The sequence below is a fragment of the Neovison vison genome, chromosome 12 (assembly GCF_020171115.1).
Source record: "Neovison vison isolate M4711 chromosome 12, ASM_NN_V1, whole genome shotgun sequence".
NCBI classification, from domain to species: Eukaryota; Metazoa; Chordata; class Mammalia; order Carnivora; family Mustelidae; genus Neogale; species Neogale vison.
Genome location: NC_058102.1, coordinates 361,998 through 379,895, shown reverse-complemented (window position 1 = coordinate 379,895; position 17,898 = coordinate 361,998). Strand labels below are relative to the sequence as shown.

Here is a 17,898-nt window from a genome sequence, read left to right as displayed (position 1 = left end):
TCTTACTTCCGCGTTCTGGGGGAGCTTCGTCGAAGCCTCGGCACGGAGGGGCTGGACTTAGCAGCAACAACAGAAGAACGAGGAAGTGACAGGAAATTGCCTTAATGTTGGTAGTGAGACTCTTGGGGACTTTTCTCTCTCTCTGCGGGACCCCGCACGTATCCATCAGTTTAGTACCTAAAGCCGGAATGAGGACGCTGTCCCCGCCTACTCCGGTTAGCCGCCAGAGGACTGATTGTTTTCTGTTCGCGCGCCCAGGAAGCCCGGCCCTTTTCTGTAGGAAGCGGGGGCTCTTCTGAGGGCCTTTCCCCGCTTTGGCTGCAGTGAAGGGACAGCATGGAAATGACACATGAAAACAGAGATGAGGGGCCTCAGGGAGGCTGTCCGTATAAGCACCCACTGTTGGTGTCGGGTGGGGTTGTGATCTCAGGGTCCTGGGCTCGAGCCCGTGGAGGGGTGGGGGTGGCCCACAGTGCACGGAGTCTGCGCGGGAGTCCTGCCCCTCCCTCTGCTCCTCTCCCCGCTTGCATTCTCTCAATGGATAAATAAAGTCTTAAAACCACAACAAAAAAAACAAAACAGAGATGAGCTTGCTGATTCTCTTTTTTATTCTTTCTTTCTTTCTTTTTTTTTTGTATTTAAAGTGTTTTCCTATCACGGTGACACATTACTTTTCTAACTGGGAGGTGGTCCAGTGAGCGTGAGGTGCCGCCAGCCCAGCAGGGGCGAGGGGCTGCCCTCGGTCATCACCGGGGAGCATATTCTGGAGGCCAGCGGCAGTTTTCTCTCGTCTCTGTGCTGGTCACCAGACCCCTCCTGAGCCAGCGAGTGGAGAGGTTGGGGAGGGAGGTGAGACAGAGGGGGGCGTCCCCCCCGTGTCTCCATCTCCTGTCCTCGTCCACAGGACAGAGGGCTTGGTGGACTCCTTTTCTCAGGGACTGGAGGGGCTGTGCACCGTCAGCAGCAGCGTCCTGCACGGCATTGAGCCACGACTGAAGGACTTCCACCAGCTTCTGCTCTGCCCGCCCAAGGTGGGTGACCCTGAGTGGGTCGAGGCCGCTGCGCTGCGGTTGCCGACCGGAGGGCACCGCACCCCGGCGGGAGAACCAGCCAGGAGCGCGTCTCCGCCCTCTCAGCTGCCCAGTGTCCAGCTCTGCTCTGGCGCCCGGCCTGGGGGTTGAGCAGTTCGTAGCCCCCGCGCACATGACTCCTGTGCTCTGAAGTCGGGCCGTCCGAGAGTCCGAGTTTGCCCAGCGTAGGTCTGGCCTCCAAGTCCGGGACACCAGGCCAGGGGAGCCCTTTGCTCAGCTCAGCAGCTCTGGGCACCACTTGGGTCACACAGGGAAGGGCTCCGTCACTTAGCCGCCCTCCAGCTCACCGCGGAGCCCCTCCGTCTCGGCCCCTTTCCCTTTCCCGGGCGCGCTCGGCCTGGCTTCTGCGGCCTGGCTTCTCTTAGCTGTGAACTTGCTGCCCGCCTCTCCCACTAGAAAGTGAGCTTCCTGAAGGTGGGATTCTGGAACCCTGGGTTAAGGAGAAGGTGGATACGTCATGCTGCTATGTGTGGGGTCGGGAGACCCCTGCGTCCAGTGTGGTGAGGCCACTGTTAGCCGCCGCCTCCGAGAGTGTTCGTGGGGCGAGCTCTGTGTCCTGAGAGCCGCCCCATCTTGGACATGTCTCGTGAGCTGAGGTGCACATCTCTTTGCTTGCTTTGTTGAGACCGGAGAGCCCTGGGCTTCTGGGGGCCGTGGACCACCATTGCTCGCTGCTCTGTGAGGCCCTGGGGGAGGGGTGGGTCCCTAATCCCGCTGACCCTCCTGTCCTCTTGCAGGCAGTGCTGCCTTGACCGGTCTCCACGCACACATCCCACGCGTCGCCGGGCTGGGCCACACTGTGGGGTGGTGGCCCTGTGCCTTTGAGCAGGTAGCACCAGAGTCGAGAGAAGCCGGCAGTGGTCATGCTGGTGGCAAGGCTCTAACCAGGCGGCGCTTCTTTGTCTGTAGAAAGAAGCGATCCTGACCACCATCGGCGTGCTGGAGGAGCCCCTGGGCAACGCCCGCCTGCACGGGGCCCGCCTCATGGCCGCGCTGCTGCACACCAACACCCCTGGCATCAACCGGGAGCTCTGCCGGCTCGACACCATGGGCCTGCTGCTGGTGAGCGGCCGCCCTGCGCCGCTCTCTGCTCTGTGCGGGTGGGCGGAGCGGGCGGGCGCGTCAGAGGCGGCCGGCGGGACCTGGGCTGCGGACCCGGGGGAGGGCGAGGAGAGGCTTCGGGCCGACCCAGAACGGGTGTGGTCTGTGCAGAGAGACTGGTTCCCGGGCCTGCCCCAGGGTTGCTGGCACCGGTTGCTGGGAAGCTGAGGGACAGCGGGACAGGCCTTGCTGTAGGCTCGGGGAGAATTGCTCTGGAAGCACAGGGCAGATTTCTAATGCAGTTTGAGGGAATGGAGAAATGACCGTCCCCCTCCTTTCTGATTTCTGCGGAAGATGGAACTCAAGTGGCTGTTCAATATAAAACGTCCTAAAAGATCAGCTCCTGGTCATCCACTGTCAAAGGTCCTCTAGCGGTTCTTGGCCAAGCCGGTGGGAAGTGGTCCTGCCCTCTGCAGATGTCTCTCAGCCCCAGGACAGCCTTGGTGCCTGAGGAAGAGGGGCCAGCAGGCAGGGCTGGCTGTGGGCAGCTCCTGTGGCCGGGGGGTGCTGACCGGACAGGGCGTCACCCTGGGTGTCAGCCGTGAGCAGAGACAGTCTCCAGTCCGGTCTCCTGCCTTGCAGTAGGGCCGCTACTCCCAGAGAGTGGGAATCTTCTAACATTCGAGTCCTTGCCCCGGGAGGGGCCGGCCTTGGAAGCAGGCCCGGAGGACCATCAGTTTCTTCCAGTGTCTGGACTGTGAGCCGAGCTACGGATCAGGGATGCGGTTATGAAAGGCCTGCTTTCCTTTTTCCTCTCCCCCACCCATCTTTTTGCTTTTATTTTATTGTGAGAAAATATATATAACCTAAAATTGAGCATTTTTATCACTTTTAAGTGTACAGTTCAGTGGCATTAAGTATATTTACGGTGTTATATAAACATCACCAATGTCTGTTTCTGGAACTTTCTCATCTTTTCAGACAGAAACTCTGACCAGTAAGCAGTGTCCCCCCGCAGCCCCCTCCCTGCCCCACCGTCGACTCTGTCCCCGGGTCTGACCACCGCGGGTGCCTCCAAGAAGTGGGGCCAGGACTCGTCTTTCTGTGTCTGGCTGGTTTCACTCAGCACCGTGTCCTCGGGGGTCCCCCAGGTCCTGGCAGGTGTCCGCGGCTCCTTCCTTTTCAAGGCCGAGGACTCCTCCACGACGCCCACGGGCCGCGTTTTGTCCGTCCCTTCCTCCGGCAGGGGACGTTTGGGCGTCGTGAGTAACGCTGCTCTGAGTCCCGGTGGACGGTGTCTCTCTGAAGCTCTCACTTCCTTCGGGTGTATCCCGGAAGTGGAATTGCTGGGTCAGAACGAATTTTGGGGATTAAGGTTTTGAGGAACCTCCACACTGGTTTCAGCGGTGGTTGTACAGCTTCCGTTCCCGTCAGTCTCCTCCACATCCCCCCCAACACCTGTTTTCTGTTTATTGGGTTTTTTGTTTGTTTGTTTTTTAATAATAGCTGTCCTAGTGCTGTAAGTGGTATTTTGTGGGATTTGGGGGGTTCTGCTTTGCATTTCCCTAACGATTATCTTTGGAGAAGTGTTTGTTCAAGTCCTTTGTCTGTTTTTTAATTGGGTTCATTATTTATGGTTGAGTTGTAGGAGCTCTTTATATATTCTGTGTATTAAAATTTATCAGATATATGATGTGAAATATTTTCTCCCATTCTGTAGATTATTTTCATTCTCTTGATAGTATCTCTGACATGAAAGTTGTAAATTTTGATAAAGGCTAACTTAACCCATTTTTTTTCTTTATTGATTGTGTTTTGGGTGTTACGTGCAAGAAATCATTGCCAGATCTACTGTCGTGAAGTTTTCCCTGTATGTTTTCTCTGAAGAGTTTTATGGTCCTACTTTACTAGGCTTTGATGTATTCCGGTTAATTTTTATATGCGGTGTAAGGTGAGGGTCCCAGTTCGTTCTTCCGCAGGCGGGTGTCCATTCCTCCCAGCACCGTTTGCTGGGAGGCTGGTTTTTCCCACGTGAATGGTGGGGACACCTGCTGAAAATCAGTTGAGCACACGGGGCCGGCTGGCGCACTGGGTGCAGCATGTGGCCTTTGATCTCAGGCTTGTGAGTTTGAGCACCAGGCTGGGGTTAGAGAGCCCTTAAACGAAGGAAAGAGAGGGAAGGAGGGAGGAAAGGGGTCTGGGGGAAGAGGGAAGGAAGGAAAGAAAGGAAAGAAAAAGAATCAGCTGGCCAGATATGTGAGGGTGTTCTTCTAGACTCATTCTGTTCTTTTTCTGTGTATGTCTGTCTGCATGCCTGTACCGCTCTATTTTGATTACTGTCATTGTGTAGTAAGCTTTAAAGTTGGCAAGTGTGAGTTCCCCAACCCTGTTCTTTTTTAAGATTATTTTGGCTCTTTGAGATCCCTTTAGATTCCATATAAATTTTAGGATGGGAGCTCCTGAGTGGCTCAGTCAGCAGTTAGGCCTCTGTCTTCAGCTCAGGTCATGATCCCCGAGTCCCGGATCACGTCCCACGTCAGGCGCCCTGCTCAGCTGGGAGTCTGCTTCTCCCTCCGACCCTGCTCAGCTGGGAGTCTGCTTCTCCCTCTGACCCTGCCCTCTCACATGCTGTCTCTCCCTCTCACTCTCAACTAAATAAATAAAATCTTAGAAAGAAAAATAAGTGAATTTTAGGATGGGTTTTCTATTTCTAGCCAAAAAAAAAAAAGTGCCATTGGGATTTTGGTACATATTAGTCCGTAGATCACTTTGTGGAGTATTGTCATCTTAACGAAATTAAGTCTTCCGATCCATGAACGTGGATGTCTTTCCGTTTATTTACTTAGCGGTGTTTGTAGTGTCTAGTGTACAAGTCTTTCATTTTCTAGGTTTAATTTATTCCCAAGTATTTTATTCTTTTGAATCTTACCATAAATGGAATTGTTTTCTTAATTTTTTAAATCTTAGTTGTTAGTGTGCGGAAGTACACAGATTTGTGTGTTGATTTTGTGTTGTGACTATGCTGAACCTGTCTGTGGGCTCTGACAGTTTACGGGGAACCTGTGACGTTCTCTGCGTCTGTGAAAGGGCAGTTTTACTTCTTTCTCTCCCGTTTGTTCCTGCTCCTACTTGCTCTGTTTGGGACTCCCAGTGCGCGATCCGATCGAAGGTGCGCGTGCTGGCCTTGTTCTTGCCAGAGAAAAAGCGTTCAGTCCTTCACCCCTAGGGGCGGTGTGTACTGTGGGCTGGCCACGCACGACCTCTGGTACGCCAAGGAGGTTTCCGTTGATTGTTCGTTTCTTACATAGTGTTTTTATCAAGAAAACGTGTTCTGTGTTGCCACATGTGCTTTCAGTAGCAGCTGAAATGATGATGTGGGTTTTTCCTCTGTTGTGCTAACAAGGTGCATTCCACGGCTCTTCGGAGTCAGACCATCCCTGCGTCCCAGGAGTAAGTCCCATGGGCCTTGGAGCGCCGTCCCTTGACGTGCCGCCGGTCTGGTTTGCTCGGATTTTGGTGAGGGTGTTTGCGTGGATGTTCATAAGGGCCACTGGTGTGTGGTCGCCTTGGGATGTCTTCCTCCGGCTCTGAGAGCTAGGTAGCACTGTCCTCAGGAAATGAACTAGAAAGTGTTGCTTCTCTTTGGGGGAAGAGGTTGAGAACGGTTGGGGCGGTTGGTTCTTCTTGAGGTGTTTGCTGGAATTCACCAGTGAAGCCGTCTGGCCTGCGCTTTCCTTTCTTGGGGGGTGGGTCTGGCTCTGTTGAAGAGGAAGGAACATCAGTAACATCGTGAAGTCACCTCCAGGGCCACCCCAGGCCACACGGGCAGAGCATGTGAAGCTGAGGTTTGAGAACTGTGTCAGGCACGTGGCTTCCTGCCTTTAGCCATCCCCCAGATCCTTGGTGTGAAGGAGGGTGAGGTCTGCACCCGTCCTCCTGCCCTGTCTCCCGCGCTGCGCGCCCTTCGCCATCCCTCACGGACAGCAGAGGGCTGCCGTAGCCGCTGCGGGGTGTGGGTGGCCATTCTGCGTCTCCCCTGCTTGCTGCCGGCATGCGGGGCCAGAGGGTCCGAGGCAGGCGGCCGCGCCCGGCCCTGTTCTAGGGGAGGGAGGCAGCCCCCTCATCCAGCCTCCTCTGGGCTTCAGCCTGTGCAGCTGAGGCGTGGGCCCCGCTGGGTCCCCTCAGGGAGCGTCCGTGGGTGCGCGTCTCAGTGTCGTGTCCCCTCCTGAAGGAAGTCCCCGGATGTTTGAGAATTTAATGTACTTCCAGTAACTCGTGGGTCAAAGACAAAATCCTAAAGGAAGAACGGTAAAAATGCCATAGAGCAAAATGTGTAAGGGTACCTGGGGGAGGAAAAAAGGCTAAAAATGAAGGAGTTAAGCTTCTAACTTAAGGACAGAAGGGTAAACCCACCCCAGGACGCGGTCAGAGGAGAGCAGAGTTGAACGCGAGTGAGACAGCAGCAGCCGCAGACGGAGGGCAGGTGGCGCGGAGAGAACACATTGGGGAAGAGCCTTCAGCATCCCCTGACCACCTAGATGGTCAGCGGGCAGCGGCCCCCTCGCCTCTGTGGTCCTGCCGCTAGGAGAAAATCAGTCCGTGGACTTTCCTCTGTCCTCTGTTTACCCCAGGACCTGTTTTTTAAATACACCTGGAATAACTTCTTGCACTTCCAAGTGGAACTGTGCATAGCCGCTATCCTGTCCCACGCCGCCCGGGAGGACAGGGCAGGAGCCAGTGGACCGGACAGTGGGGTGGAGCTTCTGCCCGGGAATGGGGACCCTGAGACCCCCCAGCCTGCCGCCAGCTGTCCCGAGAACACAATGGTGACCCATGTAAGTCCAGCCAGTGTCGTGTGTGTTGCTGTGTGCCCCCGTGTCTCTGTTCGCTGAACCCCATCCTGAGTTGTGTGGATATCAGCACTAACATGGGCTGCCCACGGCTGCCCCGTAACCCCCCTGGGATGTGGAGGCCCTGCCCGCCCTCCACCCATGAGACGGACAGTCACAAAGAAAGTGTCCACGTTTGCCAGGGCCCCTGACCTGGGGGAGCCGATGGCAAGGCCCCGTGGTAGGCTGCAGTCAGCAGACAGGGAGGCTGCCCCAGGGTCTGCTCCTTCCAGGCCAGTGTGCCGTGTCCTGTCGCGTCTTCTGCTGTCCAAGGAACATGCAAGGGAAAGAGAGAGAATGTTGAGTCTCATGAGAAAACGTTCTTGGATAATGGACCTTCTGAAACTACATTCTCTCTCTTTTCCTTGGCTCTTCCTTGCTCCCCCGTGAGTGCGTGACGGACGCCCACCTCCAGGACTGCCCACGGCTCTGGGTCCTCGAGCGAGTGCACCCCCACTGCCCGGTCTCCCTTGCCCTGGACAGTCTGCATCTGGCGGGGGGTTGGCCTCAGCAGGTGTTTGCTGAGGAGAGGGAGCAAGTGCCCTGCCCTGGCCAAGGAGCCGCCTCGGAGAGCTTTCCTGCCAAGGCCTGGGGCTCTGCAGGGGCTGCTCCTACCCTCAGGCTGTGAGGCCCACCCAGGAGGAGCAGAGGCTTGGGAAGGCCTGGGTCTCTGGTGACAGTCCCCGTAGAGGGTGTGTGGCTTGAGCGAGTCCTGCAGCGAGCCGGTCTGAGCTGGACGGCGGCCCTGGGGTGGACAGCTGCGGACAGGCAGCCGCAGTGGTGAGGTCCACCCAGGGAGGGTGTGGGGGGCCCCGTGAGGGGTGGGGGGCGAGTTGAGTCCCAGAACAAACGTGCAGGCACAGGAAACCGCACTCGGGCGCAGTCCTTGCCTCTGGACACAGAGAAGGTGGGAGGAAGCCAGGTGGAAGGAGCGGCCCCGGGCAGCCCTGTGGGGCCTGGGGCAGCGGCTGCCCTGCTGTTTGCTGGGGACTGCAGGGAGCCCCTAACGGTGTCCCCACCCACAGGACACAGCTTGGTGCTGATGTGCCTGCTTCACCGTGGAGGGGCCGGCGGAGGGGTGTGTGCAGCCCTGTAGGCCCTGACTGGTGTCACCTCTGCCTCTAGCTGTTCCAGAAGTGTTGCCTGGTCCAGAGGATCCTGGAGGCCTGGGAAGCAAATGATCACGCACAGTAAGAAGCCATGGGGGAGCGGTGGGGTTGGGGGCGGGGGCCCCTGAAGGGCCCAGCACGGGGCTCCGGCGGGGCCATGGCATGGCCAGTTCAGGAAGGTCAGGGCTCAGCGTGCTGGAGGAGACGGGCCAAGCAGCTGTGCTCCATCCCTGCCCTCCCCGTCTGTCAGCCAGACCCCACCTTACACCCACAGTGTGTCCTCAGTCCCCCCATCTCCCCACCGTAGCCACCAGCCAGTTCTCACTGAGCCCTGAAACCCACCAGGCGCATCCAGCCTGCTCATGCTGGCTTTCCTGCCCCGTCCCGCTTGTATCTGACACGCACAGGGGGTCTCCCCCGTGCCTGCCAAACTCCACCACCCAGGTCCCCGTGTGGGCAGCCCCAGGCCCGGCCCTCACCCTGCCTTCCCTCAGCCCTGCCGGCGGCTGCTCTCGGGGTCTCTCTGACCTCAGCTGGTTCATAGCTCACATCTTGCTGGTACAGAACCCACCAGATTGTGTCTTCTGTAGCATACGTAGAGCATACAAGACGGGGCCCTCTGTCCTTCCTGGGGCCTGGTCCGTGCCGTGCCCACTGAAGCCCTGGGCGGAGTCTGCCCTCGCGCATTCTGTGTATCTGTGCGTGGGCGCCTGTTGCTGGCGGCGGGGGGGCACTTCGCTGCTGTCACTGAGGGTTTGTGACACCCCAGAGGTTAAGATGGCCGTCTGCGTGGCCTTGTCCCTGGCCCAGCCCTCCTGCGCCCGGAGGTGCAAAGGCCTCCCTGTGGGCCTGTCGCGCCGGCTTCTCTCCAGACCCCTTCCTCTGCCAGGCTGGGCCCCCTGGCTCAGGAGCTCGCTTGTGCTTTCTCTCCGGGCTGCCGTCAGGCTTTTAGGACAGAGAACATGGACAGAAACAAAACTCGGGCCTCTCTAGGACTTAAGTGCTGTGATTCTAGATGTGTGAACGTTTTACACCTTCCTAACACAGAACGGATTTTAAGACAGGCCCTGCCGTTGGGTCTTGTTTGTGACGGACGAGAGTGCGGGGTGGAGCAGCGGACCGAAGCGAGGCTGCGGGCCCCAGGGCGTGCAGAGCTCAGTGAGGGGGAGGCAGCGTGGAGACCCAGAGAGCCGGGTAGAGTGAGGCCCGCTGGGAGCCCGGCCCCCTGGAGCAGCCCCCGCCCTGGCCTGCCCGCTCTGGGTCCCGTGTGTCTGTTCCTGAGCGTCCCTGGGTCAGGACGTACACAGGGACACTACCTTTTAGTCTTTCAGAGTCTTCTGCCCCACTGGGTGTTTCCCTCAGGTCAGCCAGCTCTGGGTGGAGTCGGGAGGGCGTCTGGGGCCAGGACAGGTCAGAGGTGTCAGGGTGTGAGCCCAGGGACGTGGCATTGGCCCATCAGGCCTTACGGTGCGGAGGTCCTGTCCGGATGGTGGAGGTGGGGGCAGCGTCCGCCTAGTCAGCGCCTCTCGGTGGTGAGACCGGGGTGATGGGCACGCGGCAGGCGCTCTGCAAGAGCGAGTGTCCGGCAGGTCAGGCTGCAAGGAAGGGTTCTCGGGGGCGGGGGGCGCGGAGTGGGCACAGGGAAGGCCGTGCGTGGCAAGGTCAGGGCCCTGGTGGACACCCAGTGGGGAAAGCCCAGGGGTCCCCTGACGCCGCTGCTCCGCCTTCAGGGCAGCGGGCGGCACGCGGCGCGGCAACATGGGCCACCTCACGCGGATCGCCAACGCGGTGGCGCAGAACCTGGAGAAGGGTCCCGTGCGGGCGCACATCAGCGACGTCCTCCGAGGTGAGCCCTTCCCGTCCTCACTGCCTCCTGGCAGCCGGAGCCCTGTTCTGGGTGTTACTGCCTGAGGCTGCCTCTGACCCCCGACCCCCCCACCCCCACCCTCACCCGCCTCCTGCAACCCCATTTCCTGCGCTCTGGCCCCTCAGCAAGTGCAGCCGGAACTGGGACAGTCTGATTGCTTCCCCACCTTCTCTCAGGTGGGCCTGGGACCCACGTGTCCGTGCTTTTGAACAGACATCTTTGGGGGGTCTCCTTGTGCCCCAGGCCCTGGCAGGCGCCTGCGTTCAGAAGGGACCACCCGTGGGCTGCCTGAATGCCGCGCTCCTTCTCTGACTCAGGCAGCTTTGCAGACCTTTCCAGCACAAGTCTGGGGACCTAGGGAAGCTGGGGGAGCTGGCCTCTGTGCTCAAAGAGAGACTGTGGGGCTTGAGACACCTGCCACGCCCCCGACCTGGGGCCCTAACCCCTCACGCCCCTCTCTGGCCCTCTGCTGTCCCGCCGTGATCTTCAGTTCCCGGGCACCGGGCTTCCCCAGCTGAGCAGGGAAGGCCCCGGGGCTCTTGGTTCAGACAGGAAGTGGGCTGCTCAGAGGGGCTTGTGCATCCCTGCCAAGGCGGACGATGCCCGGGCCACCGGAGCTCAGGGGGACGGCTGGGTGGAGTGGACGCGTGAGTCCGGGAGGCTGAGGGCGGACGGAAGCCAGGACGCGCAAGGTGCGGGGGCCGGTGTTCCCACCAGCTTCGGGACCAGGACTGTCTTCCTCAGCCCCGTGCTGGAGGCTTGTGCGGAGGGACTGGTGGTTGCAGAGAGCAGTGAGCTCTGTCCGGAGGCCCCACAGGGCGCGTGCGAAGCTGGGACGTCGCACGCCTGCCTGGGTGTGCTGAGGCAGGGACTCGGGGGTGTGAGCCGGGAGCAGGCACAGGGAGGGGCCGGGGCTCGTCCCCCACCGCGGGCCGCACCGTGTGGACCTGTGGCCATGCCGCGCTGGCTGCCTGGCCACCCCCTCGGAGGGTCTCAGCTGTGGTCCCTGTGGCCCAGGGCCAGAGGTGAGCTGAGGAAGCTCTGGGTGGCCCTCCAGGATGGACGCAGCGGGGGGGTGTGTTTGGCTCCCGGGTCCACTGACACCCGTGACCAGGGCATGTGGCCCGGGGAGTCTCCCCACGAAGGGTACAGTTTGGGGTGCGAGACCTGAGCCAGGAGCTCTCTGCCATGGTCTTCTGTCACCGGCTGCGGACCGTGGCTCTCTGGGGCTTGACCTGTCCGCAGAGCGGGGACACAGGCACGTGGGTTGGGCCGGGGGGAGTGAGGCGGCGGACCGAGAAGGAAGCTGGGCTGCGTCTCCTCGGCAGTCCTGCTCTGCTGGGGCCGGGCTCTGTCCCCGTGAGCACCTCGAGTTCCCGCAGGACTCTTGGCTGCCTCGGCCTCCCTCCCCTCCAGCAGGCAGCCCTTGAGGTCCGCTCCGGGCGCTCCCCATCCGTGCGCGGTGGCGCCGGCCCCTGGTTCACAGCGCCGCCCCCTTCCAGGGCTGCCCGCTGACTGCCGAGGGCGCTGGGAAAACTTTGTGGAGGAGACGCTCGCGGAGACCAACCGCAGGAACGCCGTGGACCTGGTGAGGGGCTCGGGGTGCCCCGTGGTGCTGTGGCCTTGCCTTCCCTCTGCTGCTCGTGCGGGTTTGCGTGCAGGAGTGGGTGGGTGCGCGCCCATGTGGCCCCATGTCCCACACACAGCGCTGTCCTGCTTCAGGCCCCGGTGGCCCCCTAAAGCCTCAGCAGAGCCCCTTCCCTGTCCCACCAGGAGCCCTAGTATGCTCTCGGGGGCTCCTGATGCCGAGCCCAGTGTGCCCTGTGCTGAGGGGAGGGGCAAGGGGGCCGGAGCCCCGGGGGTGTGGGGCTCACGTCCACCCACTCTGGCTGTTTTCAGGTAAGCACCCACCACCTTCACCCCTCGAGTGAGGATGAGGACATGGAGGGCGTTTTCCCTAATGAGCTGTCCCTGCAGCAGGTGCGTGTGGCCGCTCTGCCACCTCGGGCAGCCCTGACCCGCTCTCGGCAGCACCTGGGCCTCCAGCCCCGCTGAGCCGCTGCGGGACACAGCCCAGGGGAGCGTGCTCGTCCCCACGCACCAGGCTCAAGCAGGGGTGGGGCCAGGCGTGCAGCCCCTGGAACGGGGGGGGGACCCCCTCAGCCACCTTCCATCAGTAAACCCTGGGGGACCTGGTGGACAGTGTTGAAACCTAAAGGAAACGAGGCTCTTTGGACACGACCCCGCGTGCGTGTTATCCCGAGAGGTTAGGTTGGGAGAAACCGCGAAGCACCAGTGGGTTTTCTGGGCGCAGCCTCGGGCTGAGGCCTGCCCTGCGTCACCCCCCTGCCAGGCTTTCTCCGAGTACCAGGTCCAGCAGATGACGGCCACCTTCGTGGATCAGTTTGGCTTCAACGACGAGGAGTTTGCTGACCAGGACGACAGCGTCAAGTGAGCGCCCGGGACGTGCGCGGCGCTGTCCACCCTGGGGTCCTCTCACTGGGAGGCCTCCCACGGACCCCGTGGCCCCCACTGAGCCTTCGGCATCTCCCCCGACCTTGTCCCCTGTCCTGCCTGGCCCTGGAGGCTGACCTGCCCCTTTCTCAGCTGAAAGCCCCGTCTCTGTGGGAGGGTCCGGGCTCAGACACCCTCAGGGGTGTCAGGTTGTCCCTGTGCAGACCGGGGACGGAGTGGGCCCGGCACGTGGGGGCGAGGAGGGAGGCGGATGGAGCGCTGCCCCCTTCGTCCGAGGCCCCCCATCTGCCTACACCCATGTGGCCGGTCGCTGCCTGCAGAGCCGTCTACACCCTTGGACTCAACTGTGCTCCCCTGGGAGGGGCAGCTGCGGCTGGCGTCCCCCAAGGGTGCGAGCGGGAGTCCCCGGGGCCCGGGCAGCCCGGTGCTCAGTCCCGCCCTTGTCGCCACAGTGCTCCTTTCGATCGGATCGCGGAGATCGACTTCAGCATCGACGCGGACGAGGACAGCGTGAGTGCCCTGCTCCTCGCGTGCGGGGGGTGCGGGGGACGCCGTGCCGGCTGGGCAGTAGTGGGGGGCAGGGCTGCTCCGTGGCGCCCGGGCCCCGTCCTGCCAGCCGCTCGCGCGGCTGAGCCTCTCCGGGCGCCCGTGTAGCTGCGTGGCTGCTCTTGCCCGCAGCCCAGCGCAGCTCTGTTTGAGGCCTGCTGCAGCGACCGCATCCAGCCCTTCGACGACGACGAGGAGGATGACATCTGGGAGGACGAGGAGACGCACCGCGCCGCCCGGGTGACGGCCAGGGCCAGGTGTGAGGCCACGGGTCCTCCCCAGGGCCCCTGAGACTGAGATGCGCCCGGTGCGGGTCCCCATGTGGTGCCCTCTGGTGGCTGCTCTGACCTTGTGTCTTTCCCCAGGTTTGGGGGTCCTCACACCTCAGAGAGCTGCTCCAAGAACGGCCTGCAGCGTGGGGGCCAGGACAGGAAGGAGGGTTTGGAAGCAGACAAGGATGCCGCTCGGGCAGGTGCTTCTCTGGCTTCTACCCAGAAGGAAGGTCCTCGCTTGGAGGGTGGCTCAGAAGGTAGATGCTGGGGACACGGGGTTCAGGCTGGCCAGGGAGGGGACTTAGACGGGGACACAGGCCCCACCTGGCCTGTGCATGGTGGGATACACGAGCTTTCAAGCCATGTTCCCCAAAGTGGTGGCTTTCCCGTGCCGCCAGCCACGATGACGCAGGATTGGTGGCCGGTGCTCCGGCCTGTCCCCCGGCTGCCCCCTGCCACCAGTCGAGGTTACCCAGCCACGCCGTCACAGCCAGCGGCCTGTGTCCGTCCACTGGTCCACTTCCCGTGGGACCCCCGCAGCGCCCGGTCTTCAGGGCCCAGAAGGCAGGTGGGGCCGACCTGCGGGTCAAGGGTGCCTGGACTGCTGTGTCCCTCCCAGAAGGTACCTCGTGGGCAGTGTTTGATGAACCGGTGAACTCGCCAGTGCCGGCCCCAGGAGTGGCGGTGGATGTCGGTTCCAGCGTGTGGGCGGCCAGCACCCACAGTCCCTCGACTTCGGAGGAGAAAGGCTGGGCCAAGTTCACCGACTTCCAGCCTTTCTGCTGGTAAGGGGGGGCGGGCCAGGAGGTCACCCCATCTGCCCTTGGGGGTGACATCTCCCCAGAGGGGACCTCACCCTTGCCTTCTACAGCTCTGAATCAGGGCCCAGGTGTAGCTCCCCGGTGGACACGGGCCACGGCGATACCCAGGAGGGGCCGAACCAGGGCCCAGAGAGAGCCCGTGAGTAGGAGGGGCTCTGAGCACAGGGAGTGGGGGGGATGTGGCCAGGTCCCACGGTCCATCACTCCCAGGGGAAAACCGGCAGTCCTTGGGGTGTGGGTATGGCCGGCTGCCCTGTCCATGTTGCTGGGAGCTCTGGCAGGCAGTGAGGGCTTTCACAGCCCAGGCCAGTCTCTGAGGCCTTGCTTTGTCTGGGCAGGTCACCCCGGTGCAGTGTGCCCCCTGACTGGCCATCCTAGGCCCTGTTTAGTGTCCTTGACCCTGAGCCCCTCATCAGACAGGCTCGGAAGCCCCACAGGGCTGGGTGGCGGCCCGTCTTGCCTCGGGGAGGACTGTCTCTTCGTCCGGTTCCTATAAATATACGCGTGCAGACGGCTGTAGACTCTGAGGTCCCTCTGTTCTCCCTGGACATCCGTAGCTTTGTCTCGTAGGCCCGGCTTCCCCGTGTGCCTGGAGCGCCTGTGTCACCAGGAAGGCCCCCTTGGTGGCCTCTGACAACGGTGAGGACCAGCAGAAGACGGCTGGTGCCTTGGAAGCTGTCAGTCCGGGGCCCAGCCGGGAGGCCCCTCCGCCGTCCGCGTCAGTCCCCAGGTGTGCAGGGTGGCGGCGGGCACAGGGTCCCTAGGGCACACGGATTTCCGGCCGTCCCCAGCACTCTGCTCACCTGACAGTGGGCTGACCCTGCTGCCCTGATGGCCCCATGACCAAGGCGGCCAAGTGGGAGCCAGGGCTCAGGCATTTTCATAGAGATGAGAGCACAGGACCTGAGTGTCCCGGCCTGGGGGCTAGGAGATGGGGCTGCCTCACCCTGGGTCTTACTGAGGACAGTGGCCCGGTTTGTGGGTCTCTGGCCGGCTGAGCTGCCGCCCCAGGACCTGGGGTTGCCCCGGATGGTGGGGGGAGGGCATGACGGCCTTTACGTCATTCCGCGTCTGCTGTCCCTCGTGCTCAGACAGCGGGCTGGGGTGTCCAAAGACCTCTCTGGGTCACGAAGCCTGGCTGCAGGTGTCTCTGCCTCACACGCAGGACGAGGGTCTAGGCCTTTGGGGTCTCTCCTTGGACAAACCCCTGGCCGGGCCTGGGGGTGTGGGGGGCCGTGTAAGGAGCTGTGAGTTGTGGAAATAGGGAACGGGGTGGGGGGGGGCTGGTGGGCACTTGAGAGGTGGTGGTGGCGTGGGGGGGGGGCAGCAGGATCCAGCAGGAGGGGACAAGGACCAGTCCATGGTGGCCTCTGGGATTTCCTTCCCCCATAGCCCACTGCCCCAAGCCCTGGTGGTCCCAAATGGTTTTGCGGCTTGGTCCGTCCCACTGGTGGGGGTTCAGCTCTGGCCCACAGCACACTCATTCCCGGGACCCCAGACAACACGTGTCCTCGTTGGCCCCCGCCCTTGGGGGACCTAGCCCGGAGCCAGCGGGGCCTCGTTTATGAGCGTGGATCAGGCATGGGGGCCACGAGTGGTGGCTTTCGGGTTACAGGGACACGCTGGGTTCTTGAAAGGCTTTAACTTTTTCTCAAAGCTCAGTCACGGCAAGTCTTAAAACCTCTTCCTCTTTTCCTGACTCCCCTGCCTGAAAACCACCTCCGCTCTGGAAAGCAGGTGTCGTCCTCCTTAAAGCCAGCCGTGTATTTCCAGGGCTGGCCGCGGGAGTGTTTCCGGCCACCCGTGGTGAACCCCTGGTCTGTGCCCATCTGGGCCGACACGTGGTCACCGGGCTTCAGTGTAGGGTCCGTTTCTTCCGCCGCCCGGGGTTGCTCGTCGCTGGCTCCCAGGGGTCTTGTGTGGTTGGAGGTGGTCTCGTGGACCCGAAGCAAGCACTGGGCAGGCGTGGGCTGAAAGGGCGAGCCGTGGGCTCTCTGCTCCCGGGCTGTGGACAGGAGGGCCATGAAGACCAGCGCCCAGTGCCAGGGCTGGTGTCCTGAGGTCACCTGTTCTCTCCCTCTCCAGGCGTGGGAGGGAGCGTTTCTGGGCACAGGGCCTGCAGGCCCTCCCCTAACAGGGTGGGGGTGGAGGCCGTCTGGAGAGAGACCAGAGGTCCGGGGCCAGCTTGGGATGCGCCTCCTGGAAGGTCCGAGGCCTCAAGTGGGCAGGCAGGGGGTCTTTGGTGATTCTAGCACTTGGGGTAGCAGAGCTGCCTTGGCCAGGTGGGTCCCTGGGCTACCTCGGGGGTGGCCCAGGACACTGGAGCCTGTCTGCCACACAGGGCCGAGAGTGCCGGCAGCCCGCTGTCGGACCCCACCTCCCCCGCACCTGCAGAAGCGACCTTCACCCTGGCTGTGGCCGTCCCTGCCGAGGCTGCCGTGGCGGCCCCCCCAGCGCCAAGCAAGGCCGGCCCCACCCCAGCCACCATGGCAGGCCCCCCAGGACCTGCCGTGGCCGTCCCCACTGCGGCCCCAGCCACGTGCACAGCAGCCATGCTGGGGACAGTGACAAAAGACAAGTGAGCCGGTCAGGCTGGGGGGTGGGGGTGGCTGGGGCTCTCGGGCTGCGAGGGCTCCAACCCCCGACCCTTCCTCCTACAGGAAGACGGACTCCCCACCACCTGCCGGAGCCGCCTTGAACGGCCCCGTGTGACGCTGCTGCTGCCCGGCCACGGCGCGCCCTTCATCGAGAAAACTACCTGGTGATGCAATTTGTCTTTTTTAATTTAATTTAATTTAACTTTAAAATAAATGCTGCATTGGTAAAGCTGGCAGTTGGACCCAGTTGGACAGCCCAGCCTGCGCCTCTCCTGCCTGACCCCGAGGGGGCCTCGAGTCCAGCTCCGCGCACAGCAATAAGGCCTCAGGCGCGCGCTCTGCCGGTGGGAGCGGGGGGCCGTGACCCCGAGACACCGTGTGGACTGAGGGCCGCGATGGCTGTGGATGCCACAGGCTCCGAGCCTCAGTTTTTACTTTTTTTTTTTTCCTTCCAACAAACGCAGGAAAGAGCCACGTGTTTGCACTTTTGTGTCCAGCCACAGCGAAGGGTCTCCCTGGCTCTGGGGACAAATGCGGGTCTGGAGCCGGACTGGCCAGACAGGGTCTTAGCTGCCCGGTGCCCCTGGGAGCTGGCCTTGAGCCAGGCTGCAACATTTGACTGCCTTAAAATGAGACCCTCGTGGCCTGGTGGGCAGTTGGGGCACCTGGTTAGGGGCTGGCCTTGTGTGCGCAGGATGGGGCACAGGGGCGCAGAAACCGGCTTTGGCGGAGCCAGGGCACCCGTCGGGGAGGGCAGGGCCAGGCCCCGTCCTCCTGGAGGGGTCTGTAGGGTTATTTTGCGTTGAGTCCATTTTTAATGTTCTGAGAATCTGACAGGGCACCCAAGACCCCAACTCCCAATAAAAGTTGTGTTATTCTTACTGACAAGCCTGTGTATCGTGAAGCTGCGGGTCCCGGACCCAGCCTGGCGGGCAGTGGGGGGCGGGGGGGGGTCTTTGCTGCCCCACACTCATGCCCACGGCTGCAGCAGGGAGTCTCCAGACGGGAGCAGGCACTGAGCTCTTGTCCTTAAATGAGCTCTGCCCGGGGCCTGCGAGCCGGTGCTGTCCCCAGGGCCGCACCGTCCTCACTGGCTGGGCGGGGGTTGGGGGGGTGGGGGAGGGCAGCCAGCAGGGCCTCCCTGGGCACTCAACAGTCCCTGTCCCTCCTTAGCCGTGTTGGCCTGCACT

General features: G+C 61.9%; 1 protein-coding gene across 15 annotated transcripts in view; it reads left to right on the top strand.

Annotated features, from left to right (window-relative positions):
* The window catches only part of PPP6R2 (protein phosphatase 6 regulatory subunit 2), an 85,446-nt gene extending 67,853 nt beyond the window's left edge, over positions 1 to 17,593 (top strand). For 8 of the 15 annotated variants that reach the window (XM_044229005.1, XM_044229011.1, XM_044229009.1 and 5 more), the window contains 16 exons: positions 905 to 1,031; positions 2,001 to 2,153; positions 6,764 to 6,967; positions 8,147 to 8,211; positions 9,861 to 9,976; positions 11,500 to 11,585; positions 11,897 to 11,977; positions 12,351 to 12,448; positions 12,925 to 12,982; positions 13,151 to 13,275; positions 13,384 to 13,547; positions 13,910 to 14,075; positions 14,162 to 14,250; positions 14,682 to 14,841; positions 16,453 to 16,689; positions 16,772 to 17,593. In XM_044229005.1, the coding sequence (XP_044084940.1) occupies positions 905 to 1,031; positions 2,001 to 2,153; positions 6,764 to 6,967; positions 8,147 to 8,211; positions 9,861 to 9,976; positions 11,500 to 11,585; positions 11,897 to 11,977; positions 12,351 to 12,448; positions 12,925 to 12,982; positions 13,151 to 13,275; positions 13,384 to 13,547; positions 13,910 to 14,075; positions 14,162 to 14,250; positions 14,682 to 14,841; positions 16,453 to 16,689; positions 16,772 to 16,823 (1,981 nt within the window). In that variant the 3' untranslated portion in view covers positions 16,824 to 17,593. The other 7 variants (XM_044229016.1, XM_044229015.1, XM_044229014.1 and 4 more) reach the window with 7 other exon arrangements.
* Positions 17,594 to 17,898: the final 305 nt, after the last annotated feature.